The sequence below is a fragment of the Triticum aestivum genome, chromosome 6B (genome assembly GCF_018294505.1).
Source record: "Triticum aestivum cultivar Chinese Spring chromosome 6B, IWGSC CS RefSeq v2.1, whole genome shotgun sequence".
In the NCBI taxonomy this organism is placed as follows: Eukaryota; Viridiplantae; Streptophyta; class Magnoliopsida; order Poales; family Poaceae; genus Triticum; species Triticum aestivum.
In genome coordinates this window covers 128,749,552-128,774,937 of record NC_057810.1, presented here as the reverse complement: position 1 = coordinate 128,774,937, position 25,386 = coordinate 128,749,552, and the positions used below count along the sequence as shown (strand labels likewise).

The 25,386-nt window shown below is 48.0% G+C and overlaps 3 protein-coding genes across 3 annotated transcripts; 2 read left to right on the top strand and 1 right to left on the bottom strand.

Moving 5' to 3' along the window:
- The first annotated feature begins 1,346 nt into the window (after positions 1-1,346).
- On the top strand, positions 1,347-5,869 carry LOC123136118 (L-aspartate oxidase, chloroplastic). The gene is made up of 8 exons (XM_044555413.1): positions 1,347-1,784; positions 1,938-2,063; positions 2,539-2,893; positions 2,996-3,238; positions 3,897-3,953; positions 4,099-4,179; positions 4,386-4,447; positions 4,647-5,869. Exons 2-8 carry the CDS (start codon positions 1,951-1,953, stop codon positions 5,659-5,661), a joined length of 1,926 nt encoding a protein of 641 aa, XP_044411348.1. The 5' UTR covers positions 1,347-1,784; positions 1,938-1,950; the 3' UTR covers positions 5,662-5,869.
- A 1,523-nt stretch (positions 5,870-7,392) lies between these two features.
- LOC123138947 (protein Rf1, mitochondrial) lies at positions 7,393-13,055 on the bottom strand. Its single transcript, XM_044558793.1, has 4 exons — positions 12,910-13,055; positions 11,999-12,732; positions 11,745-11,808; positions 7,393-8,554 (listed from the first exon to the last, which is right to left on the bottom strand). Exons 1-4 carry the CDS (start codon positions 13,053-13,055, stop codon positions 7,393-7,395), a joined length of 2,106 nt encoding a protein of 701 aa, XP_044414728.1.
- Positions 13,056-15,757: 2,702 nt separating this feature from the next.
- LOC123133739 (uncharacterized) lies at positions 15,758-16,938 on the top strand. The gene has a single exon (XM_044553153.1). The coding sequence runs from the start codon at positions 15,878-15,880 to the stop codon at positions 16,664-16,666; it is 789 nt and encodes a 262-aa protein (XP_044409088.1). The 5' UTR covers positions 15,758-15,877; the 3' UTR covers positions 16,667-16,938.
- The last annotated feature ends 8,448 nt before the right edge of the window (positions 16,939-25,386 follow it).

Below are 25,386 nucleotides of genomic sequence, written 5' to 3'. Positions count from 1 at the left end.
GTAAAATAAGAGAGAATAGCCATAAGTATTGTGGCATAACGTGTAATAACAGCCCATAATGCAATAAATATCGATATAAAAGCATGATGCAAAATGGACGTATCAAAACCCTAGCCAGCACGGCCTCGTCCAAGCCGCCGTCGCCGCGGCCAGCACCGGCTCGTCGGCGTTTCCTCGGATGGTGCTGCCCGACTCGCCCCGCGCGTCGGCTTGCAACCCGATCCCCGGCTTCCACGTCTACCCGCAGGCCTCCCGCCTCTCCAGGGAGTGCTCGCCCAACGTGAGCATGGTCGCGCCTTCCACGCCCGCGCCCATCGCCTGGACAATCGAGATGCGGCCACCAATGCCTTGATCGCAAGCGTGGACGGCATGATGAATAAGAAGGAGTCAAGGGAGGAGGAGCGTCGGCGTTTCAAGGCGGAGCAAATTGACGCTTTCATGGAGATCCAAAGGAGGAGGCTTGAGCTGGATGCCGAGAAGCAAGCCAAGATGTTCGAGTTAGAGGCGGAGAAGCAAGCCAAGATGCTAGAGGTCGAGGCCGCCAACGCCAAGACCAAGGCGAAAGAAGTGGCTCTCGCGAGCATGATGACCGGGGTGGAGATCATGAAGGTGGATCTCAACACCGTGTCGCCAAGGAAGAGGCCGTGGTTCGAGAAGATGCAGGCCGACAACCTCAAGTTCGACGACGAGTGAGCTATGCGGCGAGCGCCATCTTTTTTGTATGCCGGCATGACCACGGGAGCCACGATGGCGTGGTCGAACTCAAGTCCCACCCTTTTTTGTGTGCTAGCATGTGTGCCGGCCGGCTGGCGAGTGCGCCAGCATGAACTGTGGTGATATTTTCTGAAGCCGGCATTATATGCCGCGCTGGCATGGTGCCGTCATGAGACATGGGCGCTGGCATGATCGCCCATGAGCCTTTTTTGAAAAGTTGAATGCGGACATGAAATGAGTCGGCGCGTTGGGCGCACTGCCGACCCAAATGCAAAACTGGACGGACGCCGGGCGGACGGCCGACCCAAACGGACAAAAAGCGGACAAATGCGCCGTCCGTTTCGGTCGGCCCGTTGGAGTTGCTCTTAATCTTTACTTAAACAGTCTTTTTTAGGGCTAAAAGCTGCTTAAACAGCTTTTTTTTCGAGGGTCTGCTGCTTAAACAGTTTTTTTTTTGAGACATGCTGCTTAAACAGTCTTTTTTTTTGAGTGCTTGCTGCTTAAACAGTCAGAACAGCGATTTTGTCCGCACCCACCCATCTCTTCTTGGCTGGGCCTGCGACGCAGCGGGCTGGTGGAGGAGGAAGAGGAGGGGTGGAAAAGCGCACCGCTGGGCCCCGCGCCACCGACCCGAGACTCCAAAGTGGAAAGTATGGATCGATCGGGACAGCAGCAGAAAGAAGAGAGAATCGAATCCGCACGACGCCGGCGGCGGCGATGAGACCACCACGATGTGCCTCCCTCGGGGTGGGTGCGGGAATTTTCCTCGCCTTTCCCTTCCCTTTTCGTTCAATTCTTTCCCTTTCCCCCTCCCTCCCCTGTCTCTCCCTCTCGCCCGCGCTGCTGTTTCCCTCTCCTCCGCACGCGCAAGCGCTGCCGCTCTCTCCCACCTCCGCCTCTCCGCCCCGTCCGCCCCACTCCTTGGGAGGCCCAAAGGGCGTGCCCGCCGCGCTCAACTCTCACCCCGCCAAGCGCCAGCACCTCCTTCTCCCCTGCCATTGGGAGCACCAGCGTCGGCAGCCGCCCCTGTTCCTCCCCCCCACCAACTGCGCGATCAGATCTTTCTAGAGGTACGTTTTTTAATGGCACAAATGGCTCCCTAGATCTTCTGGAATTCCCCTTTTTTTATTATTGCTGCCATGCCAAGATCTCGTGGGTTCTCCGTGGTTCTTTACTGACCAGACCAATCTCTGCGCCTCCTATTTTTTTTTTTGTCTGTGCAGAGCCGGCGCCGGGATGGCCAAACTAATGGGCGGCTCTGCTGGCTTCCATGTGCAGGGGGCACACATGCAGGCGTCTCGCCCGCCCTCTCTCTCCTTCAGAACGTGCGCCCAGCTCGAGATCTCCAGGTGAAGTTGCAGCTCTCTTTCTCACTGCATGTTTCAACAAATGGCTTGTGAAGCTAAGCCAGTCACAAATGTTTCTGTAAGTAGTACTCCCTCCGTAAAGAAATATAAGAGCGTTTAGATCACTAAAGTAGTGATCTAAACACTCTCATATTTGTTTACAGAGGGAGTAATACAGTAATAAATACGTAATAAGCAGGTCCATGGCCTGCCGTCGTCTAAATTCTGTAAAGTATATAGGACCTGGGATCATTCAGTTTGGTGAGATATTCACTTTCTTAATTCCTCATCTTTCTTTTCTGCTGAATTTTTAAAGGCAATATTAAATTCTCTAGTGGATCCATCTAAGAAATTGGAAACCTGTTAAAACCTACCAGTTGGTTGCTATTGGTTACTTAAATCGCAAGCTTTGGTGATAAATCCTGAAATGCCGGTCTTCATTGTTTAAGCTGCTGACACCATGTTGGTTATGCTACAGATTTTGCACTATCCCTCGTTTCATGGGCGTGAAGGCTGTCAGTGCTTCCCAACAGCATATTAGGCACAGGTTCAGCTCCATCAGAGCCTCTGCCCTCCCACGCATGCAGGATGACACCACGAGATACTTCGATTTCGTGGTTATCGGCAGTGGTGTCGCTGGCCTAAGGTATGCCCTGGAAGTCTCGAAGCACGGCTCTGTTGCTATCATCACCAAAGCAGAGCCTCATGAGAGCAACACCAACTATGCGCAAGGCGGCGTCAGTGCCGTTCTGTGCCCCAAGGATTCTGTAGAAAGCCATATGCAAGACACAATTGTTGCAGGGGCTCATCTCTGCGACGAGGAGACCGTCAGGGTAAGTTTAGCCTCCGTCACAAGCGCTGTGGTTGCTTCTAGTGGATCCTTGCCTGTTATTGGTTCATAACTCTTGGTTGCTAACACCTGTGTTGTCTTCCAGATAGTATGCACAGAAGGTCCTGAGCGTGTCAAGGAGCTAATAGCCATGGGTGCTTCATTTGACCATGGTGAAGATGGCAGGCTGCACCTTGCAAGGGAAGGTGGACATTCTCACAACAGAATCGTCCATTCTGCTGATATGACTGGAAAAGAGATTGAAAGAGCTCTGCTTCAAGCGGTTGAAAATGATGAGAACATATCGGTGTTCGGCCACCACTTCGCCATTGATCTGTTGACCTGTCAGGTTGGTATTTGTGGTTTGTATGACAATCATTTGCTGATTCGATGTGTTGCCTCTTTTCGCATTTCCAAACCTTGTGTACTCTAAAGTTCTGTACAAGTCCTCAAGTTGACTGGATGCGAATTTTTGGGGATTGGTCATTTACCATTTATGGCTGAATAGAGCTATTCCCACCTTTTTCCTCAGTACTTAACAAGCAACAAAATCATGGAATGAAATAGTTAGTAGCTAAAAGAAGACTGAAGAGTCTTGTCGTTAAACTGTTCTGTTTACAGGAAACAGACTAGAAAGTGATAAGGCACCAATGATAGGTGTCCTGATGTTGTCGGCTTCCAAATGTTTGTTGATAGTGACCTCTTAAAAATGCAACCTTTAAATGTTTCAGTTAGTGCTAAATTTGCAGGTCACTTTTTTCTATTTTTACACGTGCTGGACTTTTGATTGACAAGCTGGACCTAATTTTTGCTATTATTTCCACTTTTGATTCCTTTGGTTTCAAACACATCCAACTTCATGGATTTTGTTACTCGAGTTACCCTAGGAGCCAAATAACAATTCATGTTCCATAAATGTGTGTGCTATATGTACCATGCCCAACTCGCACCTCCTATTAGAGTTTCCACACAAAGCACAGTGATTAAAATGGAGTGTTTTACTGCAGAATAATGGTGAAATCTTTTGTTACGGAGTGGATTCATTGGATACCAAAGCTCAAAAGGTACATCAACTGTATTCTTACATCCAACCTAGTATCTTTGTCTTCTACTCTTATATTGTTTATCATTTTCAATTTACTCACTTTTTCTACCAAAGATTACTTCCATTTATATCACTTGGGTCTTATCATCTTTCTTTGTATCCAGGTAGTCCGTTTCATCTCAAAAGTAACATTGCTTGCGTCCGGAGGAGCTGGCCATATATATCCCACAACAACCAATCCACCGGTATTTCAAGCACCCAGTCTTCGTTATCTTTTAATATGTTGGATTCTTTTATGCATGTTTGTTTATCTTTTGTCTCACATTACACCATATGTTTTGAATGCCGTATTAAAAGATAATTGTGACACGTCCTATGATTTGTCTTTCATATGAAATAGGTATCAAATGCTCATAACTCTCCTAATACTCATTAAATCTCAATGTTTCAGGTGGCTACTGGGGATGGAATTGCAATGTGCCATCGCGCTCAGGCTGTGATATCCAATATGGAGTGAGTTTTCCTTTACTCTAAGATATATTTAATCCCTTGTTCACTGAAGTACTCACTCATGCTTCCCTGATTAATGTTGAACCAGTAGCAACATGTTGATCTCAGTTCCTTTAATTTTTCCTTACTCAGTTTTGCAACTTTTGCTTGTATCCAAAATTCTGGAGTTACATACTAAAACATCATTATTTCGCAATGACAGGTTTGTGCAGTTCCATCCAACTGCACTATCAGACGAAGGCCTTCCAATAAAGCCAGCTAAAATAAGAGATAATGCATTTCTTGTAACAGAAGCAGTCAGAGGAGATGGAGGAATTCTTTACAACCAATCCATGGAGAGATTTATGCCTTTATACGACGACCGTGCCGAGTTGGCACCGAGGGATGTGGTTGCAAGAAGCATAGATGATCAACTGAAGAAACGTGGAGAGAAGTATGTTCTCTTGGACATCAGCCACAAGCCAAGGGAGAAAATTCTTGCTCATTTTCCGAACATTGCAGCTGAATGCCTGCGGCACGGTCTGGACATCACACAGCAGCCCATACCTGTCGTCCCTGCAGCTCATTACATGTGCGGTGGTGTTCGGGCTGGGTTGCAAGGGGAGACGAGTGTGAAAGGCTTGTATGTCGCTGGTGAGGTTGCTTGCACTGGATTGCATGGTGCTAATCGTCTTGCAAGCAACTCATTGCTGGAAGCATTGGTATTCGCTCAGAGAGCCGTGCAGCCCTCTATCGACCACATGGTGGATGCGGATGCTGACCCTTGTCTCGCGGAGAAATGGGCACGCCCTATGCTCTCTGTCTCCATTAAGGACAGTGCACTGTCTGACATCATTGAGAGGACAAAGAAGACCAGGATGGAGCTGCAATCCATAATGTGGGAGTACGTCGGTATAGTGCGGTCAACGAACCGGCTGAAGAATGCAGAATGGAAGATTGGTGATCTAGAGTCAGAGTGGGAGGAATTCTTATTCAGGAGGGGCTGGAAGCCTGCCACAGTGGGGATAGAGGCCTGCGAAATGAGGAACCTCTTCTGCTGCGCAAAGCTGGTTGTGAAGAGCGCGCTTGCGAGGCGGGAGAGCCGTGGCCTGCACTTCACTGAGGACTTCCCTTACCTGGAGGAGAGCAAGAGGAAGCCTACAGTGATCTTCCCTACTGCTATCCAAGAGCTAACATGGAGTTCAAAGCCATTGCAGAGGCAGCTGCAGTGCAAATAGTTGCCACGCCCATATCATGGAGTTTTGGGGCATGAAGATTCATTAATTTACATTAATTTATTAAAATTACTGAATTAGGCTGAAGTAGCCTTTTAATCTTGCAGTATACTAATCCAGCAAAGCTGGAGTTGTAATTGATTCTTCAGTTATAATTAGTCTGAAGTAGCCTGTTGTATCAATGTACTTGCTTATTTTACCATTCACATCAGCTTCAGGTGTTGTAACTTGTCAGGTGTGGTTGGGATCATGTTCTGATATCTCAGATGTATAGGACTGCAGATGATTTGTACTTCATTCCTACGCCCATTTAATAATACTTCCTAAATATAAGCAGCTAATATGTATATAGACGTATTCAAACTTGATACTGGTTGCTAATATGTATATAGACATATAAGCAGCTAATATGTATACAGACGCCCATTTAATAACTCCCATTCAAACTTGATATTGGCTGCTAATATGTATATAGACGTATTTTAGAGTGTAGATTCACTCATTTTGCTCTGTATGTAGTCCGTATTGGAATATTTAAAAAGGCTTATATTTAGGAACAGAGGGAGTATAAAACTATTGAAGTTGCTTAAGACCGTGTTTATCCAAAACATAGTACACTCTTGAACGACTAGGAGTACTTCAATAATATATCATTACTGGAATATGCTAGCAGCTGCTGATGATGACAGATGAAATCAAGAATATGCTAGCACCTGCAATACAAATAAAATAAATAATTCAGCATCGATACCTCCTTGCAGAGATTGAAGAACTTGACAAGTCACGCGATGTGATGTCGGGAAAGCAAAGGTTATTTCATGCAAACAGAAAAGAAAACTCTGAAAAGCTTATGACATTTTAGGAACAGTCTGTATTAAACAACCACACTTGGAAGCCCTGAAAACCTATTTAAGCATCGTGAAAGAAAACAGGTGATAAAGGATGTCCATTCATATAGCTGGCATAAGGAATAAATATAGAACTAATAAAAAAGCAACTCCAGGATAAAATGGCATATCCCTTCTACTTTTTGTCCTCTTCTTTGCTTTGTTGCTACAAGTACCCAGCCATCGACTGGTCATTTGCCTGATTATTGGCATGTCGACTGGTCATGTTGTCCTCAGTGCTCAGAGCCAGTCAGGTTTTTAACAGCGAATGCAAAACACATGCGGGAAGTATGCCAAACTTGAACTGAAATGATACATACAGGCATAAGCACTAATATGGTATCATCATCACAGCCAGGTGCTACCAGGAAGCACTCAGCTAATAATATCTTCATAGTAACAATTTGGCGCAATACTAAAGCTTCATGCTCAATGGTCAATTGTAGTGTTGGACTTCAGAAATCATTTAGGGCAGGAAAGTGAAATTGTTCTGTTCTCTATCCCTTCGAAAGAATGACCATGAGAGAATAACCATGGTAAGTAACGAGTATTTAGCACCAAGTACTCTAAATGTGTCTTTTATCTTGACAACTAAGCAATATCCGTCGATCATTTAAGTAAATGTAACAAGATCAGGCCTCACCAGTACTTGTGACCATGTCAAAGATATTGTGTTCTTCAATTACCCTTCTGCGGCCTATGACGAATGTCCTTGTTCTTCATTTCAGTAATCAATTCCTTCGCTTTCATGGAGTCACCGTGATTCAAATAACCCTCAATCATGCACATGTAAACAGTTGTATCACGTGGTACTCCCATATCGATCATCTCATTGAATTTTCCGTGTTCAATAATTACCCTTCTGCGGCCTATTTGGAATATCCTTGTTCTTCATTTTGGTAATAAAATCCTTGGCTTTCACTGAATCACCATTTTTAAAATAACCCTCAACTATGCACATGTAAACTTCTGTGTCAACTGGTACTCCCATATCAATCATCTCACGGAATTTTTCCATCGCATTATCCATCCTGCCCATCTTGCAAAATGCAGATATCACAGTTAAATAAGTGAATTCACTAGGCTTCACCCCCTGCTTCAACATATCTTCGAAGAAAAGCAGGGCCACATCCATCATTCCATGCTTAGCATATGCATTAATCAGTATGTTGAAACAATGGAGGTTGGGTACAACTCCATCTCTTGCCATCCGCTCACAGAGATCAATCATATCAATGAGGGATCCTTCTTTAGCGTACCCATGGAGCAAAATAGAGTATGAGATGACATCAGGTTTTCGTCCGTTCACGGCCATAGAATAAAATATTTTCTCAGCTTCTTTGGTTTTTCCATGCTTGCAAAGGCAGGTCATGAGTGAGTTGTAGGTAACAACGCTTGGCATAACACCTTGACTTCTCATCACTTTCAACAACCTAGCGACTTCTTTCAACTGTCCCAAAGTTGAATATCCTTGGATCAAGCTATTATATGTCACAGCATCTGGTTGGGCACCATTATGAACCATTGATCGAAGAACCACCTCTGCCTTGTCCATTGCTCTTGCTTTGCATAGCGCATTGATAATGGAGCTATATGTCACCTCAGCAGGCACAATCCCCTGTCGTATCATTTCTTGGAATAGATCGCATGCTTTGCTTACTTCACCCTCCTTAAAGAAGCCATCAATTACCATGTTGTATGACATCACGTCGGGGGAGTGGTCAGCGCCTTTTTTGGCCATCATCTGGAGCAGATCAAGCGCAAGCTGGCTCCTCCCATTGTCGCAGAAGCTCTTGAGAATCACTGAGTAGGAGATGACATTAGGCAGGTCGTTGGGCATCTTATGGAGCAGCACGTTCAGAGCCTCCTCTGTGCGCTTCATGTCACAGAGGCACTTGAACAAGCTGCTGTAGGTAATGATGTCCGTCGGGATGCCTGTCTTGAGGAGGCGGCCGAAGAAGGCAAGCCCTAGGTCTGGGCGGCATGCTCGGTGGCAACACTCAATCACTCTCCTCAGTTAACCACTAGCTTGTTTTCCCAGGTCCTACTTCACGGGATCTCCGATCACATAGGTTGCGTTACCACCATGGCAACTCATGTGGGTCTCATACCCATCTCCCTTGATGAATTATCTATCACAACACGCGACAACCCTTTTGTAAAGGGATCTGCCAGATTCTTAGCCGTTTGGACATACTCCAACGCTATCAGTCCGGAGTTTCTTAGTTTTCTGACAGCTTTTAGTCTCATTCTTATGTGTTTGTTGGACTTCATGTTGTCCTTTGAACTCTTCACCTTAGTGATGATAGTCTGATTGTCACAGTTCATAAGGATAGCCGGAACCGGTTTATCAACCAATGGCAAGTCCATCAAAAGATCTCGAAGCCATCCTGCTTCGACACCAAATGTGTCTAATGTTGTTAATTCTGCTTCCATTGTAGATCTCGTTAAGATCGTTTGCTTGCAAGACTTCCAGGAAACAGTGCCACCTCCAAGAGTAAACATATACCCAGTTGTGTCCTTCATCTCATCAGCATCAGAGATCCAATTCGCGTCACTATACCCTTCAAGTACCGACGGGTATCCAGTATAGTGAAGTCCATAGTTCATAGTACCCTTCAGATAGCGCATAACTCTTTCAACATCACGCCAATGCACATCACCCGGTTTTGAAACAAAACCGACTCAGTTTGCTCACAGCAAAGGCGATGTCAGGCCTCGTAGCGCTCGCTAGGTACATAAGTGAACCAATGATTTGAGAGTATCTTAATTGATCTATAGCCGTGCCTTTGGACTTTTGAATCAACACGCTAGGATCATATGGTGTTTGAGATGGCGTGCAGTCCGCATATCCAAAACGACTCAACACCATCTCAACATAATGGGATTGCAGAAGTGTAATCCCACCTTCATTATCTCTGAGTAGATTGATGTTCAAGATAACATCAGCCACACCAACGTCTTTCATCTCAAATTTCTGAGATAGAAACGACTTGACCTCCTCAATGACTTTGAGGTTGGTTCCGAATAACAGTATGCCATCAACATACAAGAAGAGTATAACTCCTTCGCCCCCACCATGGTGATAGTATACACATTTGTCAGCTTCATTAACAATGAAACCAACAGATGTCAGAATTGTATTAAACTTATCATGCCATTGCTTAGGTGCTTGTTTCAGGCCATACAAAGATTTTAGCAACCTACACACTTTTCCTTCCTGACCATCTATCACAAAGCCATCTGGCTGTTGCATGTAGATTTCCTCGTTTAGCTCTCCATTCATAAAATCCATCTTAACATCCATCTGGTGGACGAGAAGACCATGCGAGGCCGCCAACGAGAGTAATACTCGAATAGTGGTCAGTCTGGCCACAGGTGAATAAGTATCGAAGAAATCTTCCTCTTCTTTCTGATCATAGCCCTTGGCCACAAGCCTAGACTTGTACCTTTCAATCATACCATCGGGCCTAAGCTTCTTTTTGAACACCCATTTACAACCCAATGGTTTACAGCCATAGGGGCGTTCAGTGATTTCCCATGTCCCGTTAGCCATGATGGAGTCCATCTCGCTACGGACCGCTTCTTTCTAGTAGTCAGCATCCGGAGACGTATAAGCTTCTGAAATAGAAGTGGGAGTATCATCCACAAGGTATACAAGGAAATCATCACCAAAAGACTTTGTAGTCCTCTGTCTCTTGCCCCTACCAAGGGTTTCCTTGTCATCCTCCTCAGTATTTCCATCGTGTGTCTATTCATAATATCCCATCGGAATGGCAGGTTCAGGAGTCTCATCAGATTCTAGCCTAGAAGTGCTTTGCATATCTCTCATAGGAAAAATATCCTCAAAGAATGTAGCATCTTTAGACTTCATAATCGTACCGACCTTCACGTCAGGTACCTCAGATTTCAGTACCAGAAATCTATAGCCGATGCTATTCTTAGCGTAGCCCAAATTAACGCAGTCCACGGTCTTTGGTCCAAGCTTACGCTTTTTGGGGATTGGCACATTGACTTTCGCCAAGCAGCCCCAAGTACGTAAGTATGAGAGTGTCGTTCTTCTCTTTTCCCATTGTTCATAGGGAGTGATCTCATTGTCTTTTGTCGGAACTTTATTCAGGACATGACATGATGTCAATATAGCCTCCCCCCACCATGCCTTAGATAAACCCGATGTATCTAACATGGCATTAACCAAATCTATTAGAGTACGATTTTTTCGTTCGGCAACCCCATTTGACTGAGGTGAATAGGGAGGCATCCTCTCATGAATAATTCCGTGTTCCGCACGGAAAGAATCAAACTCATTAGAGAAATACTCTCCACCACGATCTGACCGAACTCGTTTTTTTATTTTCAAGTTGATTCTCAACTTCTGCCTTATAGATTTTAAAGTAGTGTAGAGCCTCATATTTAGTATTTAAAAGATATACATAACAATATCTAGTAGAATCATCTATCAGTGTCATGAAGTATCTTTTTCCACCTTTACTCAATACACCATTCATCTCACAAAGATCAGAATGTATGAGTTCTAACGGCGTCAAATGTCTCTCCTCCGCAGCCTTATGGGGCTTGCGAGGTTACTTCGCTTGCACACACGAATGACACTTAGAACCTTTGGCTAAAGTGAAACTTGGGATTAAATTCAATTTTGCTAACCGCGTCATACTACCAAAACCAATGTGACAAAGACGTGAATGCCAAACTTCTATTTCATTAACACTCGAATGAATATTGTTCACAACTTTATTACAAAAATCAGCGGGGGAAAAGCGGAACAGACCTCCGCATTCATAACCTTTTCCAACAAACAGTTCATATTTTGTAACAACTACTTTCTTAGACTCGAATACCAATTTAAACCCTTCTCTACATAGAAGGGAACCACTAACGAGATTCTTCTTGATGGTGGGGACCAGTGGTAGTGCCAGGAATCCAATCATGTGTAGTTAATTGAATGTTGTGTAGTCAGATATATGCATTTATAAGATTTTTTGGCATGATTTCTACTTGATGCATGTAGTTTTTGCAAAAAGCTGTGTAGTCATTTGACTACCCAGCCCAAGTGTGGCTTCGCCACTGGCGGGGACATGCTGCACGTTCTTCAGTTGCACGATCCTTCCTAAAGTAAACTTCAGATCGACCGTGCCAACACCATGAATAGAAGCACTCGCGCCGTTCCCCATCAGTACAGACCCGTTCCCTGTGGCCTGATAAGAAGAAAACAATGAAATGTCAGCACACACATGAATATTTGCACCTGTGTCAATCCACCAATTGGTAGACTGACAAACTGAAAATACCAGTAAACAAATTACCGTACCCAGATGGCCCACTCTCATCGTTGCTAACAATCATGTTGACAGTCTTGGAGTCCTGTCCTGGCTTCTTAAACTTGTTTGGGCACTTGGCAACCCAATGTTCATATGAACCACAAGTGAAACAACCACCTTTCTTCTTATCTTTCTTGAAGGTCTTCTTGCCCTTCTTGTTAAACTCGGTATTCTGTTGGACACCAGTCTTCCCCTTAGGCTTGTGAGGGTTCAAGTTCTTCTGCACCACATTGGCAACAGAGGTCCCTTCGGTCCCTTTTCCTTGCGAGTCCTTTGCCCTTGAATTCTGCTCGACACTCAGATGACCAAGGACACCCTCAACTGAGAATTCACGCCTCTGATGTTTTAGAGTAGTGGCAAAGTTCCTCCGGGAATTGGGTAACTTAGCGATAATGCAACCCGCGACAAATTTGCCCGGCATCACACACTTGAGAAGCTCAAGCTCCTTAGCAATGCACTGTATCTCATGAGCCTGTTCCAATACAGAACAATTTTCGACCATTTTGTAATCGTGGAACTGCTCCATAATATACATCTCGCTTCCAACATCCGTTGCGCTGAATTTAGATTCGAGCGCCTCCCACAAGTCCTTGGCAACCCACATATGTAAGTATGCATCAACCAGCTTATCTCCGATCACGCTCAGAACACATCCAACAAAGACGGCGGTGGCCTCCCTGAACGCCTTCTCCTGTTCAGGAGCGATCGTTCCCGTGGGAGTAACACCGGCGACCCAGAACACATTCATCGCCGTGAGCCATAAGACGGTTTTAGTCTGCCAACGCTTAAAGTATGTTCCCATAAATGGGGCTGGTTTCAGTGCAGCAGCAAAACCATGGATCAAAAATTGCCTACACATATTAGGTTTTTGGATTGATGAGAAAGTAAGCAATTGTTCGATTAATTTAATCCAATAATAAATCATGAACATGACATAGGCAGTGCTAATGACATACTAAATTTTGATAATGTACGCACGTACTAGGCAGATAGTAGAAACATCTACGCAAACCACTAGTACTGCAAACATGAAAGTAAACAGGAGCGGGGTAAATGTGTTATATCCTCCAGTAGGCCAGTCGGCCGTAGCAGCAGCGGAGGCGTCGGCCTCATCGGCGATCCTCTTGTCAGCAGCGGCCTTCTCGGCAGCCGCGCGATCAGCGTCAATGCTCATGGTGAAGACGAAGGTGACGCGGAAGTAGTCAACGTAGATGAAGTAGTTGAACAGAGGCGAGCAGTCGCATAGGAGACGCTCCCCAAAAACCTAATCGCCTCTCTCCCGTACAGGAGCAGGAGAAGTGGGGTTTCGGAGGCCTGCTCTCCCGTCAGCCGTGTACGCGGTAGACGGGATGGGATCACCTAGGGCAGCAACAGTGAAAGGAACGACCAGGGAGCAGTGGAGGTGTGAAGCGTTGTGTTTTTGGCTGAGCTACGATGCCTCATATATATAGCCAGTCGGGTAGGAGAACGGTCCAGCAATAAAACCGTTTAATTACATAAACGTATTTATTATGGACGTTTCCATTTCTGCAATGAATATGACGTCTCATATTCATTTTGTGTCTGTAATGGACTCTCCAATTTTGACCGGTAAAACATTGCATCGGCTTGTTCCCTTAACCCGCGGCGTGCGCGTGCGTCGTGGCGAGGCAGGCGGCAGAGGAGGAGGAGCGCGCGTGTGGAACACCTCTCCTTCCTTCACCAACTCATACTAGTGGCAGAAGAGCTCACCTTATAAATTGATGTACATCTCTCTCAACTAGCCATGTGGGACTAAATTTCCCACCACTCCCTTGACAGCATGGGCCCTTAGGGATTTTCCTGAAATTGTTAAGTGGGCCATTAGCCCAACTAATATTCAGCAAATACTTCCGACGACATCCTTCTTCAAGATGAAGTAGTCATCATAGACCCATAAACCATTGTAGAGGCGAACAACACTCGATGTCACTTGATTGATCCCTTGTAACAAAACATGTTACCCCACATGTTGTGTGTCTGCAAGAACCGCCTTTATCATCGCCGTTTCATTCTCATATTCGTCTTCACCTGATAAGGACGAATACATGAGGTTCCCGTAGAAGTACTCCGTGTCCGGATGCATCGTGTTTGCTTCAAAGTAAGGACAAAGAAGTCAATTTTTTTGTCTATGACATTCGGCCGAACACTTGTTGGGCATGGTGTCCTCCATGAACGACATCTGAAGTGGCAGAAGGTATATGGAGAACTGTCGGGTCAAGGGTGGTTCCACAGTGTTGCTGGTCTAACGGTGGAGGTCCGTCAAGGCCTCGGCGGTGGCGCAGCGACGACGTTGGATCTGGGAGGTAGCGGATCCAGAGAAGGAATGAGGGACGGAGCGAGGAAAACAAAGGGTCTGGGTTGGGTTTTTGAGGCTTCCCCAATTTCGTTGCAGATCGTCTGGAAAATAAATAGATGAATTTGAGAGAAGCGGAGCTAGCTCGCCAGATTTTGTTGAACTTAGCTCAGATAAATGGTATATAAACTGCAATGCACATAAAGAAACATTAAATAGAATATAAAAAAGACAAGAAAAAAGGACCCCAATAACTGACGAATGTCAGTTAAGAAGGGTTGGCATTTGCAGGCGAATTTCATCTTTGTTTTTAGTCATAATAGAGGGATGACAACTTCTTTAGAATATAGTATGTCGGTTCCTTACAGAGAAGGCAAATTTTGTTTGTAAACTGGGACTGTTTGATCTCGATCAAACAGCTATGAGGGGAGTCACTGGAACTGCCAGAAATTTGACGTTCACCGATATCATTATCGAAAACAAAATTGATTTGTCAGACTGCGAATAGTACCAATATGGCAATGCGTTACTGTTTATATCCCAGCTTTGAATTTGGCAATGTTCATAGTTTGGCTTATCTGCACCTTTTTACTATGAAGGTATGTAGTATGATAATACTTATTTTGTTTTAATTTTTTCCTTTCCGGTTCCACTACCGCTGCAGATTAGAACCTGACAACGCCACAAAAAAAGCAAGAAATGGTGAACCGATCAATTCAAAGCACCCCCGCCGCTTTGCACGGCTAACAGAAGTTGGCACCGAGCAAAAGCAAAAGCAATCTTGATTTCGACACAAGTAGGGGGGTCTGAACTGTCTTCCATATATCACTTTTCTGTTCATCCCCTGATCCGATGAGGTGCCAAAGCGGTTTCCACTTGTCCTCGCTCCACCTCCCCGCGTGCGTCGTCGGCGTCGCGATCCTCGGCCGTCGGCTGCGCGCTCGGTGCTTCAGAATTCGGTTCCCGGAACGTAATTTTGGACTATGTAGTGTAGTGCACCTCGCATGGCGGCCCCCCTTGCCTAGCACGCCCGATCAGCAAGACTTTTTTTTTTTGGTGTGTGTGTGTGTTAAAAAAACGCTTGTTTTTGCAGCCCCGTCTAGAAGCGTGGTGGATCCGGGGAAGGAAATGGTTTCTGTGGGGACGAGCGAACGGGAGGGAAGTTCCTCGGCTGTTCGTGGCAAACAGAGGAACGTGAATAATCCACGGAAAGAAAAGAGAAGAAGAATCGAAGCGGGGATGCCGTTGAGGCGCAGCCAGCCGGCCGTCGGGACCGGACGAGGCAAGCCCAAGGAGAACGATCGACGACCACGGACGGGCATAGTAAAAGACCGCGTCGTTGTCGATCGGGGCCACGGCCTGCGCGCCTACGCCACCGGTGCCGTGGCCCCGCGTGCCGCGTCCGTGCGTGGCCAGCACCAGCGGCTTCCCTTCCAAGCAACCGAATCCATCCAAGCACGGCTCGGCCTCGCTTTCCCTTGCTCCTCACGCCCACGCCCCCGGACGCGTCGCCCCTCCTCCCCACGCGCATTCGCCTCTCCTTTATAAACGCGGGCCACGCCGCCCGCCACACACCAGTCACACTCACACGGGTTCAGACACATCGCCTCGCCTCGGCCCGCTGTTCGCCGCCACCAGCTAGCTAGTCCAGCGCCACCGCCAGGCAGCCCACGGCCGCAGCAATGGCGCGTCTCGCCACCATCCTCAGCTTCGGGGACCACGCCGAGGAGGGCGCCGGCGCCTTCACGGAGCCGCAGGAGGACTACCAGCAAGAACACGACGACGACGACGACGCGGCGTCGGACGCCAGCGGCGACAGCTTCGAGTTCGCGTTCGCGCGGCCGCTGGCGCCGGCGGGCGGGGAGGCGCTGGCCGACGACCTCTTCGCGCACGGCCGCATCCTCCCGGCCTACCCGGTCTTCCACCGCCGCCAGGCCCACGACGACGACGCCTCGGCCTCGGCCACCTCCGCGACGGCGCCGCCCTCGCCGGACACGTACTGCGCGTGGGCGCCGCGGTCCGCGCCGGGGTCGCCCGCGCGCGAACCGGCCGCCTTCCCCAAGAGCGCGTCCACGGGCACGGGCGAGGCCGCGCGCCGCTTCCGCCTGCGCGACATCCTCGGCTCCGGCGGCCGCTCCCACAGCGACGGCAAGGAGAAGTTCCTCTTCCTCCAGCCGACTCCCGCCAAACCCAAGTCCAAGACGAGCGCATTATCCGCCGCGTCGGCTCCGGCCAACAAGAAGACTTCGCAGCAGAAGCAGGGCAAGAAGAAGGGCGCGGCCGCCGCTCCGACGGAGATGGACATGGCCACCGCGCACAGGCTCTTCTACAGCAAGCCCGGAGCCGCGGCCGGCCCCGGCGGCGAGAGGACGACGACGACGACGAAAAAGTCGTACCTGCCCTACCGGCCGGCCATCGTCGGCTTCTTCGCCACCGCGCACGCGCTGCGCCCCAAGCACCACCCCTACTAGCCATCACATCCCATCCCCTGCTCCGCTGCTGCCACGATAAATCTCATCAAATTAAATTAGTTCGTTAATTCGTTCTTTTGTCAGATTCCACGCTCCCGGAAAAAAAGAGATTCGGTCAAATCGCTGGTTCTCGTTGGTGTGTAAATATAAAATCGCGTGCTTTCTTGACCCTGAACTTGTCAATTTCCAGCTACGGCACGTACCCTATAGTTTACTGCCAATTGTGAATCCATCTGTCTTGTAAATTAGTCAGCTAATTCACCCGAGACCAACAGTTTGGTGTAGATTAGTCATCAGTTAATACGAGTTGGTGAGTTTGGATAATCTACTGCTAGCAGTAAAAGAAACTGACCTTTCTGGACTCTGAACTCGTCAAATTTGGCGCTGCATTTCCGTGTCAGCTCCGCAGGGCTGTGCATGCGTCCGTCCGAGCTGATCCTGTCTCGCGGATTACCGCAGTTTGTTATTCCCGGACCAGTACAAGTTGGCGAGTTTGGATAATCCATTAGAAAATCCGAGCATTCTCGGTTGGAAAACAGCCATGGATTGACCGTTCTGGGTCAAAGGATTTGCGTTTGAGGGAGGAGATTCCGTTCCGTCCGAAGTAGGTGGCTGCGAGGAAATATTCCACGGGTTGCACGAGGGGAGTTGCCGGGGAGCTAGCTGGGCCCGACCCTACGTATGCGCGTGCTGGTTCTTTCCGTTTGTGTGCATGATCATCTATCTATGTATCAAAACGCGGTCAAGGTTCGTTGTGAACGTGCACTTGTTTATCAACGGTATTGAAGAGCGCGGCGAAAGCCAGGTTCATGTTCTTCTTCTAGAACGTGGTACTTTTCCCGATTTGGGAACCCGAGAGGGCAGAGGACTGGGGAGTCGGAATCGACCGACCAGGCTGATTTGCTAGTCAGCACACGCGGAGCTAGGCTCGATTTGTCGTTGTAGAACCGTGATTATAATCTGTCGTGATAATATCATCGCATAATGAATGGTGTAATTCTGCTCCTGCATCACGTCTCACGTGGAATCAAGCTAGCAGCGGAACAGAGAACCAATCTGCGATTGAATGGTTATTAAGAAATGAGGTTGTGTCCTCGTCCTATCAGGGTTTAAGCCCTAGATTCACACATGTATCGGACGGATGAGTGTGTGTGTATGAAAGGTCTGCATTTCTACTGTGTTTCTTAAGAAACAAAAGGCTACCGGACCGGGTGCACTTGCTTTAGGCTGGCCAAGCAAAGCACTCTGCAGACTCGATGCTTCGGCTAGCAAGCACGTCCTCCCTCCAGGTTCATTAATCCCTTCAATAATTTTCCTCCCGCAAATAATAATAATAATAATAATATTTTTTTTTTGCGGGGAATCCCTTCAATAATTAAACCTAAATTTCATCAAGCAATTGATTCACAACCTATGAATTACTCCCTCAGACCAAAAATACTTGTAGGAGAAATGGTTACAGTATATGCTAAAGGAACTATATTAGAGCATTAGTCCTCAAACCGCGTCTTCCACATCCGTGTATCTCATCTCCGATCCCTTATATTCATACTAAACCATACAACGTGGATAAAGAGTATGTAGATCATAAAGCAGACATATGATCGGACATAGAAATGCATAATCCATTCACCAAAAGATCACGAACGGATCTTCGAAAAATCGCCAAAGTTCACTTAATGCACATAAAGGACTTTTTAAGTTCAAATTACATCTAAAAACTTAAAATTAAGGTGGAGCAGACGGATCTTCACCACTTCCTCCCCGGCCCTTTCCCATTCCGTTTGACGGCGCTACTGTAGGCGTCGGCGGTTGGTGGAGGATCGTGTGTTGTAGTCGTCGCCGTCGCAGGAGTCGGAGTCGGAGAGGATGATCAGCCCTTTGAGCCGCTGGACGGCCCTGTCCTGTTGCCGCTTGAGCTTTGCCAGCCGAGCCGCCTGCGACGCTGCCTCCTCCGCCTCACGCTCTGTCTGCTCAATGGCAAGCCAGAGCGCCTTGGCGTTCTTCCGACGGAGCTGCCGAGCGTCCGTCTCCATCGTCGTAAGTGACCGACGGTAGACCCAAGCGAGGAGCCGCTCGTCCTTGTTGGGCTCCGCCGGCAACCTGCGGCGGCGGCGCACAAACTGCTCCGTCACGTCCCTCTCCCTTGCCCGCTGCCAGTCACGACGGGCGGCGCACGCCTCCGATTCCGGCGTGTGCGTCCGGGCCAGAGGTGCGGGCACTAGCACCCACCCTGCCCGCATGGAGCAGCGGCCGGCGGGGGCAAGAGGCAGCGCAGACTGCGCACCCCTCGGGGAGCTTCTCGCGGGCCGGGAGGGGCCAGCTCCGGCATCCTCGCTGCGTCGACGGGCATGAGACGAGGCGGTTGATCTGGAACTGCCCTGCTTGTCCACCTTGGACCTCTCGAGGGCAATGCGGAGGGCCAGCTCCTCATCGACATCGAGGTCCAAGTCAGAGCGGCTGCCGGAGCTCGACATGGTCGTCGTAGTCGTCAGAGTGGATCGGAATCGAACCGGAGTAGCGGGAGAAGACGAGACGGTACAAGAGCAGAGTGAACTGAGTTAGGATTTCAGGATTGGATTTTTTTGTACTGACAGTGTGGGGTCGGGGTGGGCCAGGCTAACATGGCGGGCGTGCCTGGGCCGTCCCGTATCCTTCGTACATTTGGGCCGGATGTGAGGGGCGCCGGACAGCCCGTACGTTTGAGGCCGGTTTGAGACGTCCGTGCGCGTTGCCGCTCGGTGCCAGCTTCCCGTATTCATGCCACTTTAGAGCGCACCGCTCAACATTAAAGATAGCTCAGGACGGACGCGACCTCTCACTGCCTCTGTCATTGAAGTGGCTAGCCGGCCGAGGACGACGCCCGTGACGCGTCTACAGTGTCCACGCCTGTTCAATGCCGGAGACGCATGACTGGACGGGATGGATATCTACCATGCACGTTCAATGCCGATGTCCGTCCATATGCTGCCATTAACCAGGCTCGGCGCCCGAGAAACCCACTTCGACACCACACATTCACGCACCCGGACGCCTCGCCTAACTAGAATCCGCTATATAAAGGCGGCCACACTCGGCTAACTCCACACCACAACACAAGCCCCTTCCTATCCTCCTCCCTTGCACTGTATCCGCCATGACTATAGGCGGCGAAGCTCCCTGGGAGAGCCTTTCCACAGAGATGAAGCACGTCATGGCCGCCCTTGCCGCCGCCTGGCAGAGCCGCCATGCCACGCAGCTCGAGGCCGGCTTGCCGGTCAGCTCGCCCGAGGTCTCCGACGACAAGAACAAGACCATGATGAAGACGAGATCCGACGACACCGCTGTTGGGGAACGTAGTAATTTCAAAAATTTCCTACGTACACGCAAGATCATGGTGATGGCATAGCAACGAGAGGAGAGAGTGTTGTCCACGTACCCTCGTAGACCGTAAGCGGAAGCATTATGACAACGCGGTTGATGTAGTCGTACGTCTTCACGATCCGACCGATCCAAGCACCGAACGTACGGCACCTCCGAGTTCAGCACACGTTCAGCTCGATGACGATCCCCGGGCTCCGATCCAGCAAAGCTTCGGGGAAGAGTTCCGTCAGCACGACGGCGTGGTGACGATGATGATGTTCTACCGGCGCAGGGCTTCGCCTAAACTCCGCGACGATATGACCGAGGTGGAATATGGTGGAGGGGGCACCGCACACGGCTAAGAAACGATCCGTAGATCAACTTGTGTGTGTGTCTAGAGGTGCCCCCCTGCCCCCGTATATAAAGGAGCAAGGGGGGAGGAGGCCGGCCCTAGGAGGGGGCGCGCCAAGGGGAGTCCTACTCCCGGGAGTAGGACTCCCTCCTTCCTTGTTGGAGTAGGAGAAGGGGGAAAGAGGGGGAGAGGAGGAAGGAAAAGGGGGCCGCACCCCTTGTCCAATTCGGACCAGAGGGGGGCTGCGCGCCTCCTTCCTTTCGGCCTCTCTCCTCTATTCCCGTATGGCCCAATAAGGCTCATATACTCCCCGGCGAATTCCCATAACTCTCCGGTACTCCGAAAAATACCCGAATCACTCGGAACCTTTCCGAACTCCGAATATAGTCGTCCAATATATCGATCTTTACGTCTCGACCATTTCGAGACTCCTCGTCATGTCCCCGATCTCATCCGGGACTCCGAACTCCTTCTGTACATCAAAACTCATAAACTCATAATATAACTGTCATCGAAACCTTAAGCGTGCGGACCCTACGGGTTCGAGAACTATGTAGACATGACCTAGAACTATTCTCGGTCAATAACCAATAGCGGAACCTGGATGCTCATATTGGCTCCTACATATTCTACGAAGATCTTTATCGGTCAAACCGCATAACAACATACGTTGTTCCCTTTGTCATCGGTATGTTACTTGCCCGAGATTCGATCGTCGGTATCCAATACCTAGTTCAATCTCGTTACTGGCAAGTCTCTTTACTCGTTACGTAATGCATCATTCCGTAACTAACTCATTAGCTACATTGCTTGCAAGGCTTATAGTGATGTGCATTACCGAGAGGGCCCAGAGATACCTCTCCGACAATCGGAGTGACAAAACCTAATCTCGAAATACGCCAACCCAACATGTACCTTTGGAGACACCTGTAGTACTCCTTTATAATCACCCCGTTACGTTGTGACGTTTGGTAGCACCTAAAGTGTTCCTCCGGCAAACGGGAGTTGCATAATCTCATAGTTACAGGAACATGTATAAGTCATGAAGAAAACAATAGCAACATACTAAACGATCAAGTGCTAGGCTAACGGAATGGGTCATGTCAATCACATCATTCTCCTAATGATGTGACCTCATTAATCAAATGACAACACATGTCTATGGTTAGGAAACAAAACCATCTTTGATTAATGAGCTAGTCAAGTAGAGGCATACTACTGACTATATGTTTGTCTATATATTCACACATGTATCATGTTTTCGGTTAATACAATTCTAGCATGAATAATAAACATTTATCATGAAATAAGGAAATAAATAATAACTTCATTATTGCCTCTAGGGCATATTTCCTTCAACCGCCCCGGCTCCCGCACCTTCTGTGCACGCCAGCTTCACCATGGAGCAGGCACAAACGCACTACAACGCCACCATGGCGGAGGTGTAGCCTGCGCCGGCGTCTTTGTCGGCGTTCCAGCAGGAACATGAGGAATAACTGTACAACATGTTCTTCCTGAAGCAGCACCGGCTGGCGGAGGGCCAAATGTACCACGAGCAGGCGAGCGAGGAGGCCGTGGCGGCCATGACCGCGGAGAACCCTAACTTCGTCATGGAGCAGCGTGTCATCTACGATGCCGTCCACGCTCAAGCCACCGCTCGGCAGGAAGCGACTGCTGTGGAGGCGCCAGGGCCTGGTATCCCATGTGGGCCGGTCCGTGTGCCGTGTTCTACTCTTCCTTGACGAAGACCGCACCTTCAGTTCATCGGTCGTATAGTTGGTGCACATGAAGATGGAGGACGACACGGGCTTGGACGCCGGGGGCCGCCACTGTGGGGTAGGTTTAGGATCGGGTCTTTTTTTTGTTCTAGATGTTCGAAATGTAATAAAAATCTGTTGTGTTTGTATGAAATCCAACCGTGTTTGCGTGAATTTCATCCGGTTTGCTAAAAAAGAGTTTAAAATGTATGCGGCTAGTGTTGGATGGGGTCCTCCCGCATTCATGTCCACCGACTGGTCTCCTTGTCCACGCATGGATGCAGGGAAAAAATTACGGGTTGCCATAAACCCAAATAAACCCAAATGGAGAAAGCAGAAACTAGTCCTTGCCGTCTCCCGCATTTGCTCTACCTCTGCCGAGCAAACGCCGCCTCCTCGTCCCTTCCTCGCACTGTGAGTTGGCAACATCGATGGTTGACCTCGCTGCAGAGAAATTTCCACAGGTTTGCGTTGTACTACGAGAGGAAGTCAGGGAGCCGGCCGGGGACCTGACCAGGATGTGCTGTGTTGGTGCTCATGTCTTTATTTATTCCGTTGGGAAGAAGTTTCGGTGGAGTTGGTGTTGGTGCTGGTTTCACACCGTGTACGCGTGCTTGTTCTTTCGGGCAAACGGTAGTATACGGTACTATACACGTGCTTGTTCTTTCCGTTCCTGCGTATGAGCATATAAAATGAGGTCAACGATAGAGAGGTTGTTCTGTGAACGTGTACTTGCTATTTATGAGGGGTACGTATACGGGGGAGCATGAAAGAGCCATGTGTTCAGGCCGTTTCCGGTGGAGCCTTTCTTCTAGACTGAACGTGCTGCTTTCCGGAATTAGGAGCGAGAGTAGTTTTGGTTACCTACCCCGCGAGTGTGGTTGGCTTTCTCTTTGATGTGTGCCATGCTATTGTTTTCATGACCTCCCTTCCCATGCAACTTGTTTTTTTAAGGGGAGCTTAAGTATAGTTAGTTTAGTTTGACCCTTGACAAAATATTGTTTTAGTGAAAGCCTTGGACCTTTTCTAAAAAGTGAAGGCCTTGGAAACTTGTGTTACTTTATGCAACAACTCTAGATCATTATGCAAAATATTGTTTCTCAATAAAGTTCTAACCAAGACGCTGGGTGTTTTTTTTTTACTCCGGTTGAGAGTTGGTGTACATGGATCTTGTAAACGCGGCGAAATAATGCACATGTGTTTCTTTAGGGCAAATATCAAAGTGACATGAATGTTTTTAATAACAAAACTTGACATTAAGTTTTCCTGTGAGGTTGAGCTTTGAAGATAGACCGTGGGAAAAGCACAGGACGGCGTAGAATATGGAAGATGCCCAACCTTTGGAAGGCGTCTGAGCATTCTTCACTTTGTACGATTTCTAATGCACCCGCGTTGCTTGTGTGTGTGTGTGTGTGTTCTTTTGCTAGAACTACATGCCGGGACCAGAAAACTTGGGTTACTTCAGGCCGTCTCCAGGCTTCTTTTTTCAGGCGAGTTTGTTCTTGCTTTCTCTGCTGTCTCATCTGCCATCAGTTCACGTCGACCTCGGTTCGATCATGAGCCCAAGGGATCATGTGTGTGCGCGCACCATTACTGATTTTCGATAAGAAGAAATTAATATCGCGAAGATATCAATTACATCCAGCCTCTGCACCAACAGGATATACAAGACATCAAGGATGCACACAACCAAGAAAAAAAGAAAAAATGAGAGAAAAAGAAAACAAGGACCCTGTCACGGTGATCGAAACTCGCAATAGCAGCATTCTAACCACCACCGAAGACAACACCCGGGCCATAAAGAGATTCTCCAAAAGCAACGCCTCTAAGAAGGAAACAATGCACAGATATTTATCGCTGCCCGGCCGAAGATCTTGGGTTTTCACCTGGAGAGAGTCCGAGTTCACAAAAACAATGCCTACAACAAGGCCATTGTCAGCATTAACACTAGCTTTTTTTTTGTGTTGTTTAAATTTGTGTTGTGATGAATTGTTACATCGGGCAGATTTTATAACGGAAGGGATTACATGTTACGAGCTCGGATACACCTAGATAAACAATAAAATAAAATTAATAAAAAGTTAAATATAAAATACTGACGTTTTTGGTAACAAACATGGTGGAATGTTCTACGTTCAACATTTTACTCCTCACACCTCTCGAAGCCTTCTTCTAGAAAGAACATGATGCTTTTCCAAATTGGGAACGAGAGTAGGTGCGGCGTGGAGCATCGAAGGCAGCCACAACCTACCACGCAAGTGGCTTCCTCCTCTTTGCCCATTGTTGTATTGTTTTCATGATCTATCACATTCTTTGTTCCCTTCCTTCCCTTTCCATGCAACTTGTTGTGTTTTGTATTTGGGGGAACTTAACTAGTTAATTTAGTTTACTGGACAAAGATATTGTTCCAGTGGAAGTCTTGGAATTTTGTGCTGAAAGTTCTAGCCATGTTTTTTTTATTCTTGTTGAGAGTTGGTGTGATTTTTTAAATGCCGAGAAATTAACACATGTATAATTGCAATGTCAAATAGACTTTTCTTTGTGGAGAAATATGAAAGAGACTTGGATGTCTTCTATAACAGATCTTCTATAACAGATCGGGGAACAAACGGCAATGTAGAACAAGGGAGGAGCCTGAACTTTTGGAAGGGGGTTGAGCATTCTCCACTTCGTAGGATTTCTTTCTAATGCACCCGCATTGTCTGTATGTTTGATTGTAGAAACTCTATGCTGGGACCAAAAACTTGAGAGCGTCTCCAGTAGATGATGTAAATGCAAAAATAAATAACTTTTACATCTTCGAGGTCGAAAAACTCATCTTCAATAGATGATGTAAATGCAGATTTTTTACATCACCTCCTCTAGGAGATGTAAAATACAACATTTGGAGACGCAAATTTGCATCTCCACCTTAAGGAGATGTAAAACAGGTGGCCGCGCGCCAACCGCCAACCGCCCTTCATTTTTTTCCCACCCACATCTTCTTCCTCCTACCTCCCTCCGCACTGTCGTCACTGCCCGCCCGCCCACCACACCATGCCAGATCCCAACCCTGTTGCCGTTTCGTCGCTCCTCCGCCACCGCACGCCGTGAATCGGGAGTTTTTTCGCCTCTCCTTTGCCGCTGCCCAATTCGGCCCTGCTGCCGCTTTTGTCATCGTTGTTGCTCCTCCACCAGCCCCAAGCCCTCGCCAAGCCCCACCCCACCTCCGACCGCCACCACACGCCGCGAATCGGCCGTGTTTCCGCTGCTCCGCACGCCATCGCCCG

Excerpts from the sequence above, each read along its gene's own strand:
- LOC123138947 (XM_044558793.1), bottom strand. The coding sequence starts at position 13,055 with ATGAGCATTGACGCTGATCGCGCGGCTGCCGAGAAGGCCGCTGCTGAC. Across the intron at positions 12,733-12,909 it reads CCGCTCCTGTTTACTTTCAT|GCAATTTTTGATCCATGGTT; the intron begins GTTTGCAGTACT and ends TAATATGTGTAG. Across the intron at positions 11,809-11,998 it reads CAAGAAAGATAAGAAGAAAG|GTGCAAATATTCATGTGTGT; the intron begins GTGGTTGTTTCA and ends GGATTGACACAG.
- LOC123136118 (XM_044555413.1), top strand. The coding sequence starts at position 1,951 with ATGGCCAAACTAATGGGCGGCTCTGCTGGCTTCCATGTGCAGGGGGCA. Across the intron at positions 2,064-2,538 it reads GCCCAGCTCGAGATCTCCAG|ATTTTGCACTATCCCTCGTT; the intron begins GTGAAGTTGCAG and ends GTTATGCTACAG. Across the intron at positions 4,448-4,646 it reads GCTGTGATATCCAATATGGA|GTTTGTGCAGTTCCATCCAA; the intron begins GTGAGTTTTCCT and ends TCGCAATGACAG.
- LOC123133739 (XM_044553153.1), top strand. The coding sequence starts at position 15,878 with ATGGCGCGTCTCGCCACCATCCTCAGCTTCGGGGACCACGCCGAGGAG.